The 21,099-nt window shown below is 39.8% G+C and overlaps 2 protein-coding genes and 1 long non-coding RNA gene across 4 annotated transcripts in view; 1 reads left to right on the top strand and 2 right to left on the bottom strand.

Annotated features, from left to right (window-relative positions):
* Ir76b (Ionotropic receptor 76b) overlaps window positions 1-21,099 on the top strand; it is a 198,921-nt gene that overhangs the window by 112,061 nt on the left and 65,761 nt on the right. The gene's annotated exons all lie outside the window — the stretch shown is intronic.
* LOC145994447 (uncharacterized) lies at window positions 1,864-11,740 on the bottom strand. Its single transcript, XR_014442352.1, has 3 exons — window positions 11,532-11,740; window positions 9,176-9,308; window positions 1,864-1,991 (listed from the first exon to the last, which is right to left on the bottom strand). It is a non-coding gene; the product is annotated as an uncharacterized LOC145994447 (long non-coding RNA).
* LOC145993826 (uncharacterized) lies at window positions 13,273-19,689 on the bottom strand. 2 transcript variants are annotated; one of them, XR_014442292.1, is made up of 3 exons: window positions 19,604-19,689; window positions 16,593-16,686; window positions 13,273-13,496 (listed from the first exon to the last, which is right to left on the bottom strand). XR_014442292.1 is itself a non-coding variant. In XM_083129666.1 (3 exons), exons 1-3 carry the CDS (start codon window positions 19,619-19,621, stop codon window positions 13,293-13,295), a joined length of 357 nt encoding a protein of 118 aa, XP_082985792.1. In that variant the 5' UTR covers window positions 19,622-19,683; the 3' UTR covers window positions 13,273-13,292. The 2 variants fall into 2 exon arrangements, 1 of the variants encoding a protein (XP_082985792.1); XM_083129666.1 differs by having other exon boundaries at window positions 16,552-16,686; window positions 19,604-19,683.

The following is a 21,099-nucleotide window of genomic DNA, read 5'->3' as shown; positions in this document are numbered from 1 at the left end:
CTGCTCTACAGTTAGCTGGGACAGGATATAGATTATGGATTCAGAAAACACCATCGCTTGTCGTACATTGATTGAGTTGGTATTTTAAGTCCACTTTATGCACAGTAAGGCTAATCGGGACTGAACCTACAGTTTTAAGTGGGATCCGATCCACTATGTTCCTCCACCGGGTATCAAACCCGGACACCTTGATTGATTGATTGATTGATTTGGTGTTTTAAATCTACTTTATGCCGGAACCCCTTGATTACAAAGCAACGACGCTACCACTGCGCCATCGGGGAGAGCCTGTTGTCGAACATTTTCACATACAACCATGTTGTACGTACACTTCTACCCTGAGATGTCAAGGTGTACAACAGGAATATATATGACGTCCAAAATGTCGTCAGTAAAGATATGTAGATATCCACATTTTGCCGATTTTCTTATTATCTGGAAATTCTGTACAAAACTACATACTTACAGCTTCTGAAACGAAACTCGTGAAGTGTTACCGAGCTTTCAGACTAGCAAACAACTTGTGACATTTGGAAACGAACCTACAGAAATAAATACAATATGCCGGCCCCCGTGCCGAAGTGGTTAGCACATCGCGCTACGACGCCAGGGGTCCCGGGTTTGAATCCTGGCCTGGGCATGGATGTTTGTGAGTGTCCATTCATCAATTTCATCAAATCATCCCTCATCCCCATCTTCGCAAATTAGCCAAACGAGGCACAAAAAGCGTAGTAAAATAAAGCAAACCAATCAATCAGTCAATAAATACAATATGTTTTACAATGGGATGGACAAGTATTACCAAGCAAATTGTCCATCGCTATGTTTATTCTCTTAGTTTTGCGCAATAAGAGCTTGAAATGTAAAAAAGAATCCAAACAAGCTGTTGATAGGCTCTCTACACCAGTATATTTAAAAAATCTATTTGTTAAAATACTCAGGACACAAGAGAAATATTTATGAAAATGCTCATGGACAATTTGCCGAACAACACTTGTGCACCCCATTATACCAAAGTGGCATGTCTCTTGTCGTTTGTGGGACGTAAGGATTGTGCAGTTTTCCCCGAAGGTCAGAAGTGACAGTGACAATCCCCATTTTACGTCAACATGTTTGTCTGCTGGTAATCGTTCTTGCTTTTACAGGGTCAGCGAAGTTAATAATACGGTGTGTTTTATACATATTGATACACTTGTAGATTGAATTGTATCATCTGCGAATATGCTGTATAAAGAAAGAAACTGCCAGAGTACTAAGTGAGGAGAGTGTACATTGGATATCCAGAATTACACACGTGTCTCCGATTGTACAAAAGTGTATCTTATATCCAGAAATAGACATAAAACTGGACATATGACTGTCCAGTAGATATTCATGGTATTTATAGATCTGTACCAGATATTGATATCAAATATGTGTCACCAGGAAATTTGTGCTGTATGGCAATAGTGAGTAAGCAAGCAATGAACTTCTTTATTTTACTGGGAATTCGAATCTAGAAGATTAAGTGAAGATCATGAGAATATGATGGCTTTATGTTTGGAGAAAAAACAACCCAGGACATATGAACACTTGATTGTGAAAGAGGCACGTTGAAAGTTGTGTATTCTTAATTTAATCTAGAAATTATGTGTCTCTGGGACGAAATGGATAACACTTACCGTATTTAACCATTTTCTCGAAATTGTAATTATATATACTGATTAGAAAAGTGATTTCGATAAAATGTGTAAAGGTTTTATGCAACCGATTTAAAATTAAATGCATCAATAATAACTTACAAGTAAGAGGATTATTTTCTTTATTTAAATAAATATTCGTTACAATTTGGTTATGAGTTCCTGCAGGTCCTCTGTATGTGTATCAGGCGTAAAATCCATAGCCGAATTCATCGAAAACGGGTAAGCCGTAATATGCAAGATGGTTGATAATGGCATAGCTTTTCCCACCATAGCCAGGAATGCGGTACCTCAGTCCGTAACCTCTGTAGCCTGAAATACAAAGGAGACCATGTGTATACACAAAATATGAAAAGTTTCAATTCCTATTTTGAAGACTATTTCATGTTCATTTTCGTTGTTTGTAGTGTATGTAGTATGTGCAGTAAAATTCTGAAAAAAAGTGATCACATGCTCTAAATTACTAAACATTTTTCGAATGACAACAATTTTCGTGTATTTTTCTGTACGTCTAAGAGACTATTTCTTTGTAGTTTTACTAGGAAAAACAAATATTAAATAATCGAGTAATACAGATTGAAATACGCGTTTTCTTTTTCAAGAATTGTAACGAAATAACTTGTAAGATTTCTTTTCATTAAAAATTTATTAAAAAATAAATCAGAGTAACCTACAAACTCAAAATTAATTTAATTTTTACTGAAAACAATACTAATATTTTAACCTGACTTTAACACTTTGAGTTGTCCAAGCATCGTTCGAATCAAGAGGTTGTGTCTACTCTATCATTTATAACTATTTACAAATGTGTTTACTTACGACTTTATTAAATAATATTATGTATAATAACAGTAATATTCTACGTTACTCTGATTCCTGTCCAGTATTACAGATTTGAACGCAATTAGCCACTATAATCACTAGTGTTGGTAGGATTTTTGTTTCAGATGGGCTTGGAATTTTAATATTTTAAATTTCGTTTTTCCTATTGACCCTAAACGTTTTTGTTACATTGAACTCGCAGTTTCATCACAAGTACGTCGAAAATACTAATATATTTACACTTTTTTTTCCCCACATGACTATTCAATTTTTTTTTCCTTTACAATGAGATTTAAAGTAACACGCAAGCCAAACATCTGCCCGGATCTCGCTCGCTGAGGACGCGTGATAACCAGCAGACAAATATAGACTCGCCCTTACCCTCACTTCGAACTGCAATCAGCTCCAAGGTTCGGGTCAACGAACCTACACATAATTGTTTTAGCTTTGACTTGCAGCAAAACAATCGTACCGGATATTCTTCACTTCAACAGGTTTTTCAGAATCTAACATCTGTAATACAGTTCTATGTGCTGTATACGATGCAACGTGCTTCAGGTAAGGAACTATATTTTTGTGCTCAAGTCTCGCGAACTTGCCGTTCGAAGGCGCGTTGCCATCCCATATTCATTATCTGAATCCAAATGAGTTCCGTACACTTGTATTATGTTTATGTATCGTGCTCATGTTAATGGTTATTTATTATACGTTATTATATTCTACAAGAATCCTCGCATTGCGACATTTTGAAATTCCTTCCCTTCTATCTTAATCTATTGAATTTCATTCCCTTGTTTTTCTTTCTTCCGAGAGCAGACAGTGAAAGCATGAACCCTGTAGGTTTGCAAGGTTGTTACGACGTAACTGTCAAGATAGGTTGCACTCATGGGCGTCCGGAAGGGGGGGGGGCGGCCCCTCCTCGAAAATGAATGTGTACCTAAAAATTATATATTTCCATGGACGTCCGCAGGATTTTTTCCAGGGAGGGGCAAGGAAGGTATTTTTTCCAGGGGGGGGCAAACGAAGGCAAATTTTCACCAAAAATAGTGTTGTTCCATAAAAACATTGCTTTAATTTGAATTTATGGTGTTCATGCAATAATTAACACAGATTATTGATGCTAAAATGAAATTATATGTGTGAAATACATATTTTTTGGTTGACTTTCAATTTCCAGGGGGGGGGCACGCCCCCCCCCCCCTTGCCCCCCTTCCGGACGCCCATGTATATTTCACACATAGTTGCATTTCAATCACAGTAATTTATGTTAATTATTATAAATTCGTTGAAGAAACATGATAATTTCAGACTGAAATAGTGTTTTTTGAAAGGGCATCACTATTTTGGAGGAAAATATGGGTCCTTTGCCCCCCCGGAAAAAAATTACCTTGCTTGCCCCTCCATGGAAAAAATCCTGCGGACGTCCATGGTTGCACTCGAGTGTAGGACGAGTAATATTGTGAACTGCTGCCATGAATTATATACACGAAGACTATTGAAAGGTAAGAGGTGTTGAAGATGACAGTGCGCCAAATTCAAATTGTTGAGAATTATAAAGATTAATGTGTGTTTCTTCTGCGAGGTATGCATGAAATTTAGAGGCTGGACCTCGAATAAAAATTAGGAACCTTACTGTTTACACCCTGTCTCGGGAATCTCTGGAGCGCGGGAACGAAAACAAGTTTCGGCGCAAGTAGTACGAACCGTTTACACCACGACGCACTTCTTTGCTCAACCCACTCGCTTTCTCCCATTCTCTATCGTTATGCGCGGCTTTGTTCCACACATTCCCTAGACGATACCAGTTGATGAGGAATTTTGATGCAGGTGGAGTAGGTAGATTCGAGGCCAGTTCTGAACTAAGGTACAGTAAAACCTCGTTAATTCGAACCTCGATAAGCCGGACTTCGCTTAATCCGGACAGGCAAATGGCCAAAGAAAAAGCAGAATGCAAGGTTTTAAATGTGGCTAGAAGTCAACAAGAGAACTTCCCAAAGAAAAGGCAGTCAACCACTGATGAAATTCTGTTTCCCGCAGACTTTGTACTGTACTGTATAGTGTATTTAGGCCTATGCCCTTTAAATACACCATAATAAACTTGTTGTGTTGCTATAAACAGAGTTTTAATGCACTTCTACTGTTCTTTAGGTTATTTCAGTTAATCCGGACTTTCGTTAAACCGGTCAACTTATCCCCGACATTAGTCCGGATTGACGAGGTTATACTGTATTTCCAATAATACGTAACAGGCCCTTTTCCCTGCTCAAACTTTGAGGCTGCATGATTTATCTTCTGACGTTACGGTCTGTTATTTTCTTCCAACAGTTCCCCCAACACACACACACACACACACACACACACAAGCATGTGTCAGTCCAATATTGATGATTTATTACAAAACCTTTCTCTCTATTTCCAAACCAATCTTGTAGTCGTGTTTGCGTCACGCTCACGTATCCATATGTATTACCCATGTGTTCGGTTATCGATGCGTGTAAATTACCCAATATCAACAAACACGGTTGCCTGGCAACGGATAAACTGTTGCTGTTCTCGTATGCCCTGATATATATATACACACACACACACAAACGCCTCACGCATTTGCTCAACAATTAACTTCGTACCTCGGTCAATACTTGGTGTTATCTTGAAATTCCATAAGCACTGCTTTTCGAATATTTACGCAAACACATCCGTGATTGTACTCAGTAATCAAGGCTTTATGGAGAATGAACAAGGGCGTTTCTGTGACGTTAGAGATAGAGAAGAGTCTCCTGTACCTGTGCTTAAACTTTGATTAGCTGGTATGTCTTCAGAATCGATATATTTAGGAAAGTGTTCCTCCTCGTGGGCATATTGAGTCAACGTATGAACTTTTGTTTGTGCAATCAGCGTTTAGGGGAACCCCCTTCCGATCTGATCCGGCCCATATTTCTTCATGAAACGTAATGTCGAGGAAAATCGATATTGTGAAGTTCCCAAACATTATCTATCGACCAAAAAGATTTAATTTGTTTGGATTTAGCGTCGCTTTTCTGTTTCTCTTGGCAAATCGCTACGATGATGATGAGGGATGAAACTGATTAGGACACACCCACAAAGAACATGCGTGCCCAGGCCAGGATTCGAACCATCCACCTGCGAACTGAGGACATTGTCGAACTTCCTCCGCCATTCGTGAACTTGCGAGTTTGGTAAGCATGCATACAGATATTGAAGTTGCGTTTGCCAATGAGATTCTGGAAATTTTGGTTTCCGGAGGACAAGAAACTACTGTTCCACAGCGGTACATATAGGACAAGGGGGCGCTACTCTTAAAAGAATGAGGAAAATGACATTTCGAAGCTTACTTGATCAGTGTTGCAGCCTTAGAGTTGTTTCGTAAATAACAGTTGATACTTCATGTAAACATGAGCTTCTCTACAATCTGTCCTATTGTTTTTGACGCACTTTTAGGGTTTTCATTTAACTTACCCTCGTATAAAATTAAACATTCCATAGCTTTCATAAAGACTATACCGGGAGGGGCCCCTAAAAGTACCACAGCGAATAGTTCTGAAACGAGAAGGTTTACGGCAGTTCTGACGTAACCGATGTAAATGTGGTTAAGAGGCCCAGTGGACAAAGCATGTCTGGTCTCTAGTCGCAATCTTGAAATCCGCCATCTTGGATTCAGCTCATATTCTTAAAATGGGAAGGGGGTCATGTGATACACGATTTCAGGCTAGAATTGACTCAGAAACAACATATGTTTTTTTTCTACATAACTTCATTCTGAAGAAAATTAGTATTGACCGAAGTAGGATTGGCAACAATGCAATGGCAGGGTGTTATCCTTGTTCCAGGTGAACCAGTATGTCACAAACTCGTCAAGATCGCATAGAAATGGTGCTGCTGAGTGGTGGCCTCAGGGTGAGTGTGGGCGTCCGCAATTGCCCAGCATCCAGATTTGCCAAAGACATCACAAGAAGATGTGGACCAAATTCAGGGGGACCACCTCGAATAAGAGACAAGAAGTGCCATTGATACGCGGTTTTCGCACAAACGACAAGCAGATCATACGTATTCGGGGTGCCGACAATTATCGGAAAGTCAAATGTTCCGATCGAAGGGACATGTTTTGAAATGGAATTGGCCTGCGTTACCTGATGCATGTACAAATTAAGGTCGGAGATACGGATTGACATTGTAATAATGTTGAACAAATCAAAGTTCAGACTGCCCCACTTGACCGCCAGTACTGCTATGACGGATGCGGGCTCGTTGCCACGGCAGTCCTGTTAACATACCTCGTGGCCATTTCCGAAACAACCGTGGACCGTGGTAGTGCAGACAGGTGAGTCGTGCTCACAAGTATGTCAACTTTCTATCACATGAACTTCCACCAATGTTAGAGGACATTCCGTTGCAGACTAGGAGAATCATGTGGTATCAAGATGATGGGTGCCCAGCTCATAGTTCAAATCGCAATAAGGATTGTGTGCAGAATATGTTTCCACATCGTTTGATTGGACGAGGAGGACATGTTCTGTGGCCGTCTCGCTCCCCTGACTTGCCACCTTTGGATTTTTTCCTCTGGGGAACACTGAAAGAGGTTGTCTACAGGGATATACGACCACACCGGCAGACATGAAACAAACACCGCATTGGTGCAGCATGTACAGGAAATACACGAGACATGATACAGCGTGTGCAACGATCTCTGCGTGTTAGACTGCATGCCTGTATTGCAGCTGATGGCCACCATTTTGAACATACCCTTCGAAAGAAGCAACTTGTCGTTCATATCACAAGCATGCTTGTCGTGTAGAGTACCCGTATCTTGTGTCATGATTATTTGTACATTGCACATTGCCATCTGAAATAAAGGATGCTGACAATCTACGTATTGTAGACGTCTATCAACTAGCACTGGTCTCTAAGGATCTTGTTTCGGAAATGGCCACGTGGTAGCTATGTTAGCAGGACTGCCGTGGCAGCGATCCCGCATCCGTCATAGCAGTACTGGCGGTCAAGTGAACTTTGTTCAACATTATTACAATGTCAATCCGTATCTCCGTCCTTATTTGTACATGCATCAGGTAACGCAGGCCCGTTCCATTTCAAAACACGTTCCTTCGTTCGGGACATTTGATTTTCCGATAATTGTCGGCACCCCGAATACGTATGATACTTTTGTGACCCGCATTCTGCTTGTCGTTTGTGCGAAAACCGCACTTCTCGTCTCTTATTCGAGGTGGTCTCCCTGAATTTGGTCCACATCTTCTTGTGATGTCTTTGGCAAATCTGGATGCTGGGCATTGCGGACGCCCACACTCACCCTGAGGCCACCACTCAGCAGCACCATTTCTATGCGATCTTGACGAGTTTGTGACATACTGGTTCACCTGGAACAAGGATAACAACCTGCCATTACATTGTTGCCAATCCTACTTCGGTCAATACTAATTTTCTTCAGATTGAAGTTATGTAGAAAACAACTTCTGTTGTTTCTGAGTCAATTCTAGCCTGAAATCGTGTATCACATGACCCCCTTTCTATTTCAAGAACATGAGCTGAATCCAAGATGGCGGACTTCAAGATGTTCGGATTGGCAAGCGCTCCGTCCCGTTCTCTCCCGTTGCTCTCGCGTGCCGTCGAAGTCACGTCCAAGTCGTCCGAATCTACATGTCCCCTTGTAGTACGGTTGTCACCTTTCCCGCCAGGTGTCAGCCCGAACTTCACCCACCGCGCTCTGGGGCGCAGGCGCACCGAACGGAAGCAGAAGGCAGACGCCAAACAAACATCACCATGATTTCCACCATTTACTACTCATATTAAAAATGTAACATGTTATTTCATCATTTACAATTTTTCTACATTCAGTATTATCTATAAAATGTTAAAGTATCACTGAGCTTTACATCGTCTAATCAGTAAATGTTGTCTGTACAAAGTGAAAGTTAGAATATGGCTGCCAAGCGCAGGGTCACAGCGAGTTCAAGCGTGCATCTGTCGCTCCTCTCTGCTCTCCCCTTCGACTCCACGTCTGCCGCGAATTCGGACAACGGAGGTTGGCTGAGTCCCCGGATGGAACGGTGCTCTAGGTGACATCTGCTGCCGATTCGGACGCGGCCCAGACATGCTCTGTCCACTGGGCCGCTTGACCACTTTTACATCGGTGACGTAAGACTGCCGTAAACCTTCGCTTTTCAGAACTATTCGCTGTGGTACTTTTAGGTGCCCCACTCGGTATACGTATGCACAAGCATGATTCAAACTCCGGTCTGTACTTATAAATATAACAACACGCGCGTGCGCACGTCTTATTATGTGTGTGTGCGCTCACAAACATCTGCAACACTGCTACTTCACAATGGTAAAGCGGGAAGTAAGGGGTGACAATGAGTGAATACACTCAAATGTCAACCTCACTTCCAAGTAGTGTATTCCGGTAAACCGTATGTCTGCAGGGCAACGAAGCTCTGACGTGTGGACCTAATACGAGTACAATCCCTTGTAGGGTTGTGTGTTGTCCTGTATTTTGTTCTCATTTGTGGTGAGGTGATCTTAATGGTAAGGAATTGGCCCCCTACAATGTGACGGGTGTAAATGGCCTAAGTTCTGACGCGCCTGTAATTTTAATTTCAATCAATCATTAGTAAAGCGAACGCACGAATTCATCTGCTTACCAACAGCGCCAGTGAAACCTAAAAATCCAAGACCGTTCTCTGATAACTGCAGGTCATCCTTCTTCTCTTGTTCCACCCTTTTCTCTTCTCCAAGGACTGCGAGAACAAGAAGCGACAAAAGGAGGATAGGAAACTGAAATGAAAAAGAACCATACATAAAGAATTCATGTGCGTAGTTGTCGTAGCTTGACATTGTTTAATATTTTGCAATGACCTACTACTATAAACATTTTAATATTATTAATACTTTAATATTGGCTGGTAACTGCAGTCGTTTCCTCCTCCACGAAATCCCATCACCTTTCACGTGTTCATTGGTGGAGCCGTCTCGCGTCACTACTTGCGCAGAGACTTGTTATCGTCTCGCTTGCTCCAGATATAAGCGGGACAGGGTATACAAGATTTCACCGTTGGTTGGTTCTTCTACTCGATACACTGGATTGGTGAATGAATACCCAGTGAGCTGTTTTTCTTAATTGGCTTAAACTTTTACTGTTAATATATTCATGGTTATGCTATTTTGTTATTAACTTTTAAATGCTTCGTTCGAGTAAAGCTTTAGAAGCTAGGGGAGAATTTCAATAATTTAAGTTATGTTTTGCAATCTCGCACATAAATATCTAATTTTCCGAACTTGTAAAACTCATAGAACCATACGCGTATGTAGCTATTGTATAGATTAAATCGTAGAATCCAAAAAAAACATGGAAATCTTACTTGCCTCTTTGGCCTCCCCAATGGCATAGTGGTAACCTTGTCGCCTTGTAATCAAGAGGTCCCGGTTTCGATACCCGGTAGAGGAACACAGTGATTTGGATCCCACTTTAAACTGTAGATCTAATCCCGATTAGCCTTTCGGTGCATAAAGTAGATTTTAAAAAACAAACTCTAACCTCGCTCCTGCATTTCGCACTAATTCTTTGAGCTCTTATTTTCTGTGGCGGCGATCTTGTTCCAAGAACTAGGGTGGCAAGGAATAGTCTACTTTACTTTTGGTAGATAAGGTTTACCTTAGTGCGGGGGCAAAAGTGGCAAAATGTGGGGGGCAACTGCCTTCCCCACACTCATCTAATCGTCATCACTGCTTAGTTTGGATATTCTGATACAGTCCTAATCAACTCATTTCGGGTTGGGTACCCTATTCTACACCCTCGAATTTTCATTTTTTTTTTCTTTTTGAAGATTATGTGATCCTAATTGTGAATTAAGAAAATGGAGCGCGGAAAGAAGTGTTTACGACTGTACAGCCGTTTAAAGTTGAGATTTTGTCGTTTGAAATTGTTGTGTCCAAATTTCCCACCGATTCCAGGCTCCGACCCTGGGGTAATTGACTTACCGCCTCCTACCGCTACCGCGGCCCCGCCTTTATCTATAGGGTCCCTTTTAAAGGGATGCTAGAAATTGGCCGGAGTCACCTGCCCCCAACACTATTTCTCACTGTTTTCGGCATTGACACATGAAAATACCAAAAATGAAGGCTAAAGTTAAACCTAAGAAGGTAACTTACCTCTTTTTACCAAGGCCAGGCACTGAATTGCGGGTCGAAGTTAAATTTGTAAGTCCAAAAATGAAGTAACTGCTACGTTGAAAGCCCTTGTTGTCCTTTTCCACAGAATACCACCCTCCACTCCCTTCCCATCGTAATAATAAGAAGTCGCAAATTATCCCATCCCACAAGTCATTTAGAAAATACAACGCTCCCCTTTACGGCCTGCAGTTGCCAAGAAGAAATAATTAATTCCAATTTCTGAAGTCGCATAAAAGAAATCCAATGTCTGAAATGTCCAATCCGCCAATATATCACACAAATAACATATCGCAATCGCAAATGTTCCTATTGCACAAGTCAATCAATCATAAGAAGAAAAAGAAAAAAAATCAGACGTGCTCCTGTGACATGAATTCATGATCCGAAATCTTCAGACTTGCGCCTGTGACATGAATCCATCATCCGCCATCATAGAAGCTCTGAAAAACCTTTTTGACGTTACGCAAGGAATTTTAATTTTTAAAAAAACGTAAGTTTCGTAGCACGTAGATCTAAAAAATTAACTTCCGCGCTATTTGCAAACACTGTTTGTTATGAGGAACCAAATATTTTCACGAAAATATTTGAAATGTGCCTGAAATGGAGTGTGCAGAAAGGGGTACCGGAGCCCTCACTTCTGTTACTAACTATGAACATAATAAGTTTATTGTTTTTTGTAACTTGAAACGACATCAGTGTTTAGGACAATGTAGAACAGCAACAGAAAACACTGTCATGTTTACTATTTACATACCTGACATTCAAATGTAGGATGACCTTTCTTTTGCCAACACTTAAACTTACAATATATTTGGAGCTGGAACTCACCGTTATCCCTTTGAGAACCATGGTCTCATCAAAGACTGTTGAAAACTAACTGAACAGCGACAGAACCAGTGCTTTATAATGAGTGTGGATGAAGTGACGAAAATATTATGAAACTGGCACTGAAGAAGTAAAAAGGGGAATTTTGAAACTGTAAGCTATTCTTTCTCTCGCATGAAAGGGAAAACAAGTTGCGGTTCCTTCACACGACGCCTGCCTCCAACCTCGGACAACTTTATAATCCAATTCAAATATGGTTTCCCAAGTACAATTCATGTTTACATGCGCATTGAATTGAAAGCTGTGTACGCAAGAAGATTCTGATACGCAGGTGGGTTTATAACTTGCTCAACGAAACTATTGGTAAATAGCGTTTATCCATAAAAGTGTTGCATGTTGACCCAATTCATAGGCTCTATCTTGTAATCTCGAAAGTTTTAATTCAGGGGATTGGGAAAAAGAAAAATTTTCCTTTCTTTTTTTGTTTTTGTTTGAGCTTGACTTTTGATGTCACAGCCACGGTTCTTAAAGGTCCAGGAATTTTAAATAAATTCAATTCCGGTCCAGGAGAGAAAATCAGCAAGCGTAAATGAGTTCTGGACCGAAAATAAACTTTTTTATCTGTAAAATATTTCAATTCGGTCAAGGGACCTTTTTTCTGGATCAATTTAAATCCGTTCCAAGTTCCGTATTGAAGTGAAACAATACGCAACGTGGACCGAATTTAAATTCTGCAAGAAAAGAAGGTCCCGGTTCTGTTGCGGAACCCAATAGAACCCGTAAAAATTTATATGTTCCTGAACCTTTAACAACCCTGGTCAAATCACTGGACGCCATGTTCCCGACCTGATTTGCAAAGATTCAGAAAGTAAGTACGTCTGAATTATGATTGAAGAGCTTTTTCATTAGTGCTAATTTATCAGTCGTTTTAGTTGTTCGATTGATTTGATTGATTGATTTGGTGTTTTAAGTCCACCTTATGAACAGTAAGGCTAATCGGGACTGGACCTACAGTTTAAAGTGGGATCCGAACCACTATGTGCCTCCATCGGGTATCGAAACCGCGATCCCTTGATTACAATGCGACGACGTTACCACTACGCCATCGGGGAGGCTCCTATTATTTACTGCATTATTATTAATCTTATTCTATTGTTCTTGAAAGACTGTAATTTACATTATGTTCATCGTAAAACGAACACTGTTTCCATTATTTGCCTTATGAAGTAAGTGTTACTGACTCTTTGATGTAAAAAATTAAATCCTCACTAACAAGTTTGAACATGTCAATATGATCCACTTACATTCCAACATACAGAGAAATACGTGATAATTATACTTACCTGAGATAGAAATGTTCACTGCACGCTCGGTCATTTTTGTTGGTTTATTCAACGTCCGTACGCTATATTCTCACAAGTTATTCCGAGTCCCTTGTCAGCAGTTCTTGAGTCCTCGTACACTCACCGGCATTAAAAAATGGGACACCTAGATCCTGAAATATTCGCTTCTTTTCTATGTGTTGCATTTGTTGCATAACTCTACGGCGATTGGTGGATTTTGATTAGCAAATTTTCATCGTGACTGTACATCCAATTCTGATAATCGTTGGTATGCAGAAAAAGCTTTCAGCAACTGAACAATGCACAATAACTATTGAGTTAAAAGTAATTCGAACTTAAACTTTACTTCGCATCTAGTAAAGAAACACGATTGAAAAAAAGAAAATACTTTATTTGTAACTTTACACAAGCTCCGTAATTACTAGGAACAGAAGTACCTGCTGTACCTCACTGTGAAGTCAAAATTCACAGTGGCCAAAGCAATCGTAGCTAGGAGCGCCATCAGGACGTCGAGTGTCGCTGAGTCCAAGGCGTCGGAATATCTTTGCGTCAGATGGTACGTCACCATAGAGTGGGCTGTGAAACCAGGCCTTCCTCGAAGGGCCCAAGAAGTCGTTTCAGCCATCTGCAACAGAGAGGGTGAAATGTAATTGCATTAATACTAGCTTTCCTAGCGAGGAATGATGAAATGATGCTCTCATGATATAAATTAGAGAAGTTCCGGATAGAATTGCAAGATTTCGAGAGCTAACGTCACTATCAACCTCGGGGATTAAGAGCTAACGTCACTCTCAGTCTCGGGGATTGAGAGCTAATGTTGCTCTCATCTTTGGGGATCGGGAGCTAATGTTACTCTCATCTTCGGAGATTGAGAGCTAACGTCACTATCATCTTCGGAGATGGAGAGCTAACTTCACTCTCATCTTCGGAGATTGAGAGCTAACGCCACTCTCATCTTCTTAGTTTGAGAACTAACGTCACTCTCATCTTCTTAGATTGAGAGCAAACGTCACTCATATTTTCACGGATTTAGAGCTAATGTCACTCTCAACTTCGGAGATTGAGAGCTAATGTCACTCTTCTCTTCGGGGATTTAGAGCTAACGTTACTCTCATCTTCAGGAAGTGAGATCTAACGTCACTTTGATTTTCGGAGATTAAGAGTTAACGTCACTCTCATCTTCAGAGATTGGGAGCAAAGGTCACTCTCATCTTCGCCGATTGAAAGTTAGTCATTCTCATCTTCTGATTGAGAGCTAACCTCACTGTAATCTTCTGTATTGAGAATTAACGTCACTCTCAACATCGGGATTGAGAGCTAATGTCACTCTCATCTTTGGGGATTGAGAGCTAACGTCACTCTCATCTTTGGGGATTGAGAGCTAACGTCACTCTCATCTTCTTAGATTGAGAGCTAACGTCACTCTCATCTTCTTAGATTGAGAGCAAACGTCACTCATATCTTCACGGATTTAGAGCTAATGTCACTCTCATCTTCGGAGATTGAGAGCTAACGCCACTCTCATCTTCTTAGTTTGAGAGCTAACGTCACTCTCATCTTCTTAGATTGAGAGCAAACGTCACTCATATCTTCACGGATTTAGAGCTAATGTCACTCTCAACTTCGGAGATTGAGAGCTAATGTCACTCTTCTCTTCGGATATTTAGAGCTAACGTTACTCTCATCTTTGGGGATTGAGAGCTAAAGTTACTCTCATCTTTGGGGATTGAGAGCTAATGTCACTCTAAACTTCTGTATTTAGAATTAACGTCACTCTCAACATCGTTATTGAGAGCTAATGTCACTATTATCACTCCCATCTTCAGGGATTGAAACGCTTTATATCCTGAAGATGACTGACGTTAGCTCTAGAAAATTTTAAAGCCTAACCGAAACTGACCTTGTTGATATCGCAAGAGAATCGCTTCATAATTGCATTCTGTCATAAAATTTCTCTGAAAATATTTAGACTGTAATCCGCACCTTTCCAACAAACCTTTGCGTTTTTTGAGCCGAAAAATACTGTCAATGGTGTTTTCGGTTTCTATTATATGCACATCATATTGAACCATAAGAAATATTTCTGTTACATCATTAATAAAATGCAATCTTTTCGAAATTTTGTACAATTGAAATCTTTGAAACTGTGAAGCTGAGTTAAACTTCAAATTCATCTCAATTCAGAATGCAATACAGTTGCTCATATCAAACTATAATATTTAATATTATCATTAATTTAACTGAACAAATGTTCACTTCAATAATCCTTTATGTCATAAGTATTAATGAAAACTCTTACTTCTTTTCGAATAATAAAAATTCATGCAGAAATACATTGTTTCTTGTACGGTTACGCTTAATGATTTGCCATCACCTATTTGTTTCCTATTGAAATATTGGCATGTGAAAGTCTGTTGGTTCCTGTATGCTTTCACATTACTACACAAAATGTAAGCTGTCTTCATAAATGTGAGCATGTTTTATTATTATTATTATTATTATTATTATTATTATTATACATGGACTGGCAAGTAAAGTACTTTTCATCCCCTTATAGTGTTGCCACTCCTATAGCTTGAAGTTATTATGTTCGTGCAAAGCCCTTTGTATACACAGAATAATAAATGCACAATGCGCTACCCGGGTTCGAATCCCGGCATGGACTTGTGTATTCTTTGTGAGTGTATCTTTGTCAATTTCATCACATCATCACTCATCAACTTCGCGATTGGCCAATAGTGGAAAAGCGAAATAAAATAAACTAAACCAATGAATCAACAATGTGTCAAATAGATTTGACGTGTTCAGTTTTCTGTGTGGAATAATTAACAAGTGTTCCTCTGACTCAAATGAAAGTATATGTCTCAAATATTCAGATTCAGGAACATTCATTTTCCGGTTCGAATCCCGGCCTGGGAATGGATGTTTGTGAGTGTCCATTCATCAATTTCATCACATCATCATTCATCCGGATCTTCGCAAATTAGCCAAAAGTGGCACAAAAAGCGAAGTAAAATAAAGCAAATCAATCAATCAATCAACTTATCTTCCACATATACCCTGTCCCAGCTATCTCTGGAGCAGCCGAACGAAAAAAACGTCTCTGCACAAGTAGTGACGCGAGACGGCTCCACCAATGAACACGCGAGAGGGGACGGAATTGCGTGAAGGGAGGGGTGACTGCAGATTTAAACCTTCGCAGCAGCGATTACTGCTTCGCTCTTCCAATTCGATTTCCTCCCCTTCTTTGACGTTATGCTCGGCCTTGCTCCAGGGATGCCCGGGACAGGGTATAGTATACCCTGCACTGCATTTTGCAATCTAGCGAGGCTCTGCCGTCTGAACACACAGCCAGTAAATCCTCTTTGAGGCTCACAATGTGTCGTCCCTATATGTTTGTGATTTAACCTTCATCCATTTCCTCACCTTTCATCCTCATCTCTGCGATTAGCCAGACAGAAAAGCGAAGCAAAATACCTAAATCAATAATTTTCCTTTAGGGGGCGTGGCCCCCTTTGCTCACCTTCCTAGGAAAACAAACTATGCACGTATTTGTTGGTGTGAGGGTCTGTTTCTTATTATGAAATACTTTTGGGCTGAAATTGATAGATTAAAGAAAATCTGTTTCTATGGTTAGTTGCAACATACTCGCGACTTTATGTAACTATCTATAGTCGCACCTTGTGACGTTTAGCATCGAAAAATATGTGATCGAACGCACCATGAGCCATTATATGTACTGTCTGCATGTGGACGCTTTTGTTGTCCATGGACGGGATGAGTGCGATGGAAATTAGAATTCCTATCAGCAACATCTGAAATTAAAAAAAAATCAACTGTGAAATTTCACGTGAATCACTACAAAGCAAACTAATTTCATTCTACTTTTTCGTAATCAAGAACATGTGATGATGATACTGTAGCCTTTATATAACTTAGACTTCACCTAGAAAACACTTAGGTTCAAAAATATAAGAGAACTTTATTATTGGAAACCCATTTACATGTTTTTCGCATTGTCTCCATGACAACGTATAAATAACAAACGACAAATACAATTTCTTTATCTTCTTGTTTTTATGTGGCCATCAGATAACTCAAGCTAATTCGCTTCAAAAGCCACATGTACTATTATGTAAAATTTTGCGAACAATATGAGAGCTTCTTACTGAACCCTGTTTTGTCTTACATTGTTTAGGCTTACATATATTTACTGTTTACATTGATCTCTAGCCGAGCCAAATACACACACACACACACACACACGTACGCAAATATAGTGTTCTCCCAGATGGCGTAGTAATATCGACGTTGCCGGGTAGATGGAAGCACGTAGTGGTTCTTATCCCACTTTGAACTGTAGGTCCAGTCCCAATTGCTTTTCTGTGCATGAATTGGACTTTAAAATTCAAGTCACATATATATAGCGAGAGAGAGAGAGAAGTTTTTAGTTTGCTTGTACGTCCACTTTTTGCACATAAAGGTTAATCGGGACTGGACCTGTAGTTTCAAATGGGATTCGAACTACTATGTTCTTCACCGGGTATCGAACCCGGGCACACACACACATACAATATATATATTTGTGTGTGTATGTGTGAGTGTCTAAATGCACAAAACCTACTGAACTATGAAAGGTAGTTCACAATTTTGATACACAGTTACCCCCACACCCCCTATACGCCTTGATGGCGTGGTGCTATGCACAGGGGAACACTTTACTTCTTTTTTTTTTACTTTTAGTTAATAAAATGTTTATCTACTGGAAGGAGAATGGTTACTCAAAATATGTTGGAAATCTGCAGACTTATAAATAAGTATAAAATTTGCGAACACTTTATGTCACACTCTATGGCACTCCTGATTTGTATACTTGGATATTTCTTACTCTGTTGCACTTGTATGTGTTTGGGGGTATTTCCAGAACTAACGGAATAATAATTACACACTCGAGCTATCTTGCTAATTACACAAATTTAAATAGAGAAGTGCCTTCCTGATAGCATACTGATTAACGCTATCGCCTTGAAATCGTGCGTTGTACGGGTTCGATCCGCGGTGGATGGGAATTGTACAGGGTTTGGATCCCCCTTTATACTATAGGTCAAATCTGCTATCTGTGTGAGCATAAGTGAACTGAAAGAAAACTTTGAAGATTTTTAGTGAAGGAATGTAGTGTTACTGGCTGAAAATGCATTAGAATATTTTTTCAGAAAAAAAAACAGTATATTTACCGTGTCTTTATTTCTACAAAGAATTAACTTGGAACTTGTAGATTATGTTCGAAAGTGGCAAGTGTAATGTTGACGACGTAACATCAATATTTGTTACATGTTTCACAATGACAATATTCCACATACTTTTCCTTCAATTCACCAAGAGCTCTGAAAATTGTAGACAGGGCACGAGGAGTCGAATCCAGAGTCGCTTTACTGCTTTACTGTGCTCCAAAGAGACAAAACTACCTGAACGAACAATTGCCCCAATTATAGATGTGTAAGATTAAGGCACAGATAAAGATAAGGCTCAGTTTTTGACCTAGACAGCGGTGAAATTCAATAGCGTCATCTCTTATTCTGCTTCGTAGAAGAAGTGGAAGCAAAAGAGCGAGTGGTGCTCTCAGCGCCTCTTAGCGGATTATTACATAACTTCTTGCAAACGGGGATTCTCAGCAGAAGGTCAGTGCACCAGTTTTCCTGCCTTAGATGAAGATCTGCTTATACTATATCTCTATCTGTGGTTAAGGTTTAAGAACGTGGGCAAAATATCTATCTCACTTTTTAGTAAAGCTTTTTTTAGTGCAAACAACTCAGTGGCAACATCTCTTAAATAACAGCCGAGAACTTTAACTACAGTGTTCCAACTATGCTCTAATCTTTCGAAATTCCTTGATAAAATCCCAATGCTTAAATGATTTTCGGCCATAAGTCAGTAAGTGGTGACTGCTGTCAGGAAGACAAAAGTGAAAAAAGCAAAGGACAGAAAAGGGCTTTAACTTATGAAAAAGTTATTTTTGTGAACCTTTGCACAAAGAACTAAGAAAGGGACTACTGTGTATGGCTCAGAAACTTCAGCTACCAAGAAGTGGGGGAAATCGACTAGAAGCTTTAGAAATGTGGCTATGGCGAAGAATGGAGAGTGTGAAATGGTCAGACGAAGTAAGAAATGCACGCGTAACTGTGTTGGAAAGAGTTGGTGGAAGAAGAGCAATGCTGGAAGTGAACAAGAAAAATAGGTTGGCTGGAACAATAGCTAGAAAGTAAAGACGCTGGAAATAGGCTAATAGGGAAAGAACCCGGGGAAGAAAAAGATAGCATACCAGGTGATAGATAATATTCAACTAAGTGGATCCTGCGCTGGCATGAAAGCTCAAGCTAGGAAATCCTTTAGTTGAGTTGGTTAATTTTACTTCGCCTTTCTGCCACTTTTGGCTAATCGCGACAACGAGGATGACTGATGATATGATGAAATTAATGAAGGAACACTCACGAAGAACACACATGCCCAGGTTCGAACCCGAGGCTCCTAGCGTAGTAGCACGCTGTGCTAACCACTACGCCACGGAGGTCAGAAAAAGCCCTGAGGTCGAAGTGAAAAACCTGAGCGCAGAGACATATTAATGAATGATTCAATAGTGTTCCTAGCTATTAATTTACTGCAAGACAATGATCATTTGTTTGTGGCAATGTTGCTTTAAGGTATAGTCCCACAATTTCTAAACACTTTACTCACCAGTGCCTTGGAAGACATCCTGCGAGGCCGTGCAACTCCAGAACTCCAGCCGGTGTTAAGTGAAGCCTCACACAAGAAAATGAAATTCACTGGCTGGGCATTCCAAGGTGGAGAAACAAGCCTTCCTCTATTGCTTCGAGACGAGAACAGGATGTGGAGTTTCTAATTTTAGTTTCACTTCCTTTTGTTACATATCCAGTGACCTTATGCAATTCAGAATCTGGATATTTGTAGAAATTTCCGCTTATTTTCATTCGTATGACTATGGAGAGAAATGGAATCATGTGCGAATCAAGTTCAAGTATTTATCACTGGTTTATTTACAACGCCCGTTGAATGTATATTTTGTAACATATAATTTCTAGTTGATTTGGAATGATAAACATTCTACATATAATCCCCTTCCCCCCATACATACAATATACGTACATACAATACATTCTGAGTTCGCCCGTGTGTGTATCCAGACATTTTTTTCCATGGTACAAACATATCTTCTTTCCGAAGACCAAACACTTTCCCAGGGAGAGCAAGGAATATACCTAGGTATTATATATAATTTATTTCGAAATTGTGTGAATTCATATATGGAATTATTTGAAAAGGGAATATCATTTATTTTACTTTCTACACAAAAAGCAGATTGAACCTAATTAAACCTTTCACTACTCGTGTGTGAAGGGGAGAAGGAGGGCAAGGAAATCCCTTGTCTCCCTCTGAATACGACCACACATCTGTATGTGTTCTTGAAAGTTACAGCTCAATGTGACGACCAGCAATTTTTAAACACTTTTTAAACCGGCGAGTACATATTTTTGCAACTAAGGAATTGGACAGAGAAACACGGAAGATATGACGTACCAGATCTCTTCTTGTCTACTCCATTACCAGCGGACAAAAACATTTTTGTGAAATTTTTGAATGGAAAATAACATTTTAATGGTGTTACAAAATAACAAGTTGACTCCTCTACCCACCACCACATATCATATGTTGCGATTTTTTTTAGCTCTTTTCTCAATGTACGGGCACTGGCCAGTTCTTGAGTTTTGTTTTAAAATATACTTTTTTGCATATATTGTCTAATTGGGACTGGACCTACAGTTTAAAGTGAGATCCGAACCACTATGTGCCTCCACCAGGTGAGGAACGTTAGCTCTGTTCCATTGTGGAGGGCACTGGTCAGTTCTAATATACATGAAGTTCTAGATATGAAGTAATAAAAACATCATATTTGTCACAATAAAACAGAGTTAGGGATGTAAAAGGTGACCCTTTACAAAGAGACCCAATTGTCAACCAGTCAGGGGCGTCGACTTGTGAAAATTATAGCTGGGGCTATGATCACTGAAATAAATTAATGAATGACTCCCTCCCTCCCTTTTTTAAGTTTTGGCCGCAGTGTTCGGAATCTCGTAAAAGACCATGAATTCCTCAAAAATATTAACATTTTTTTCATTTACAGTTCGAATGCAAAATGTCAATTGTTCACGGAT

This window comes from Lepisma saccharinum, chromosome 10 (assembly GCF_977018435.1).
Source record: "Lepisma saccharinum chromosome 10, izLepSacc3.1, whole genome shotgun sequence".
In the NCBI taxonomy this organism is placed as follows: domain Eukaryota; kingdom Metazoa; phylum Arthropoda; class Insecta; order Zygentoma; family Lepismatidae; genus Lepisma; species Lepisma saccharinum.
Note: the sequence above shows the minus strand (reverse complement) of the source record. Positions and strands in the feature narration are given on the sequence as shown.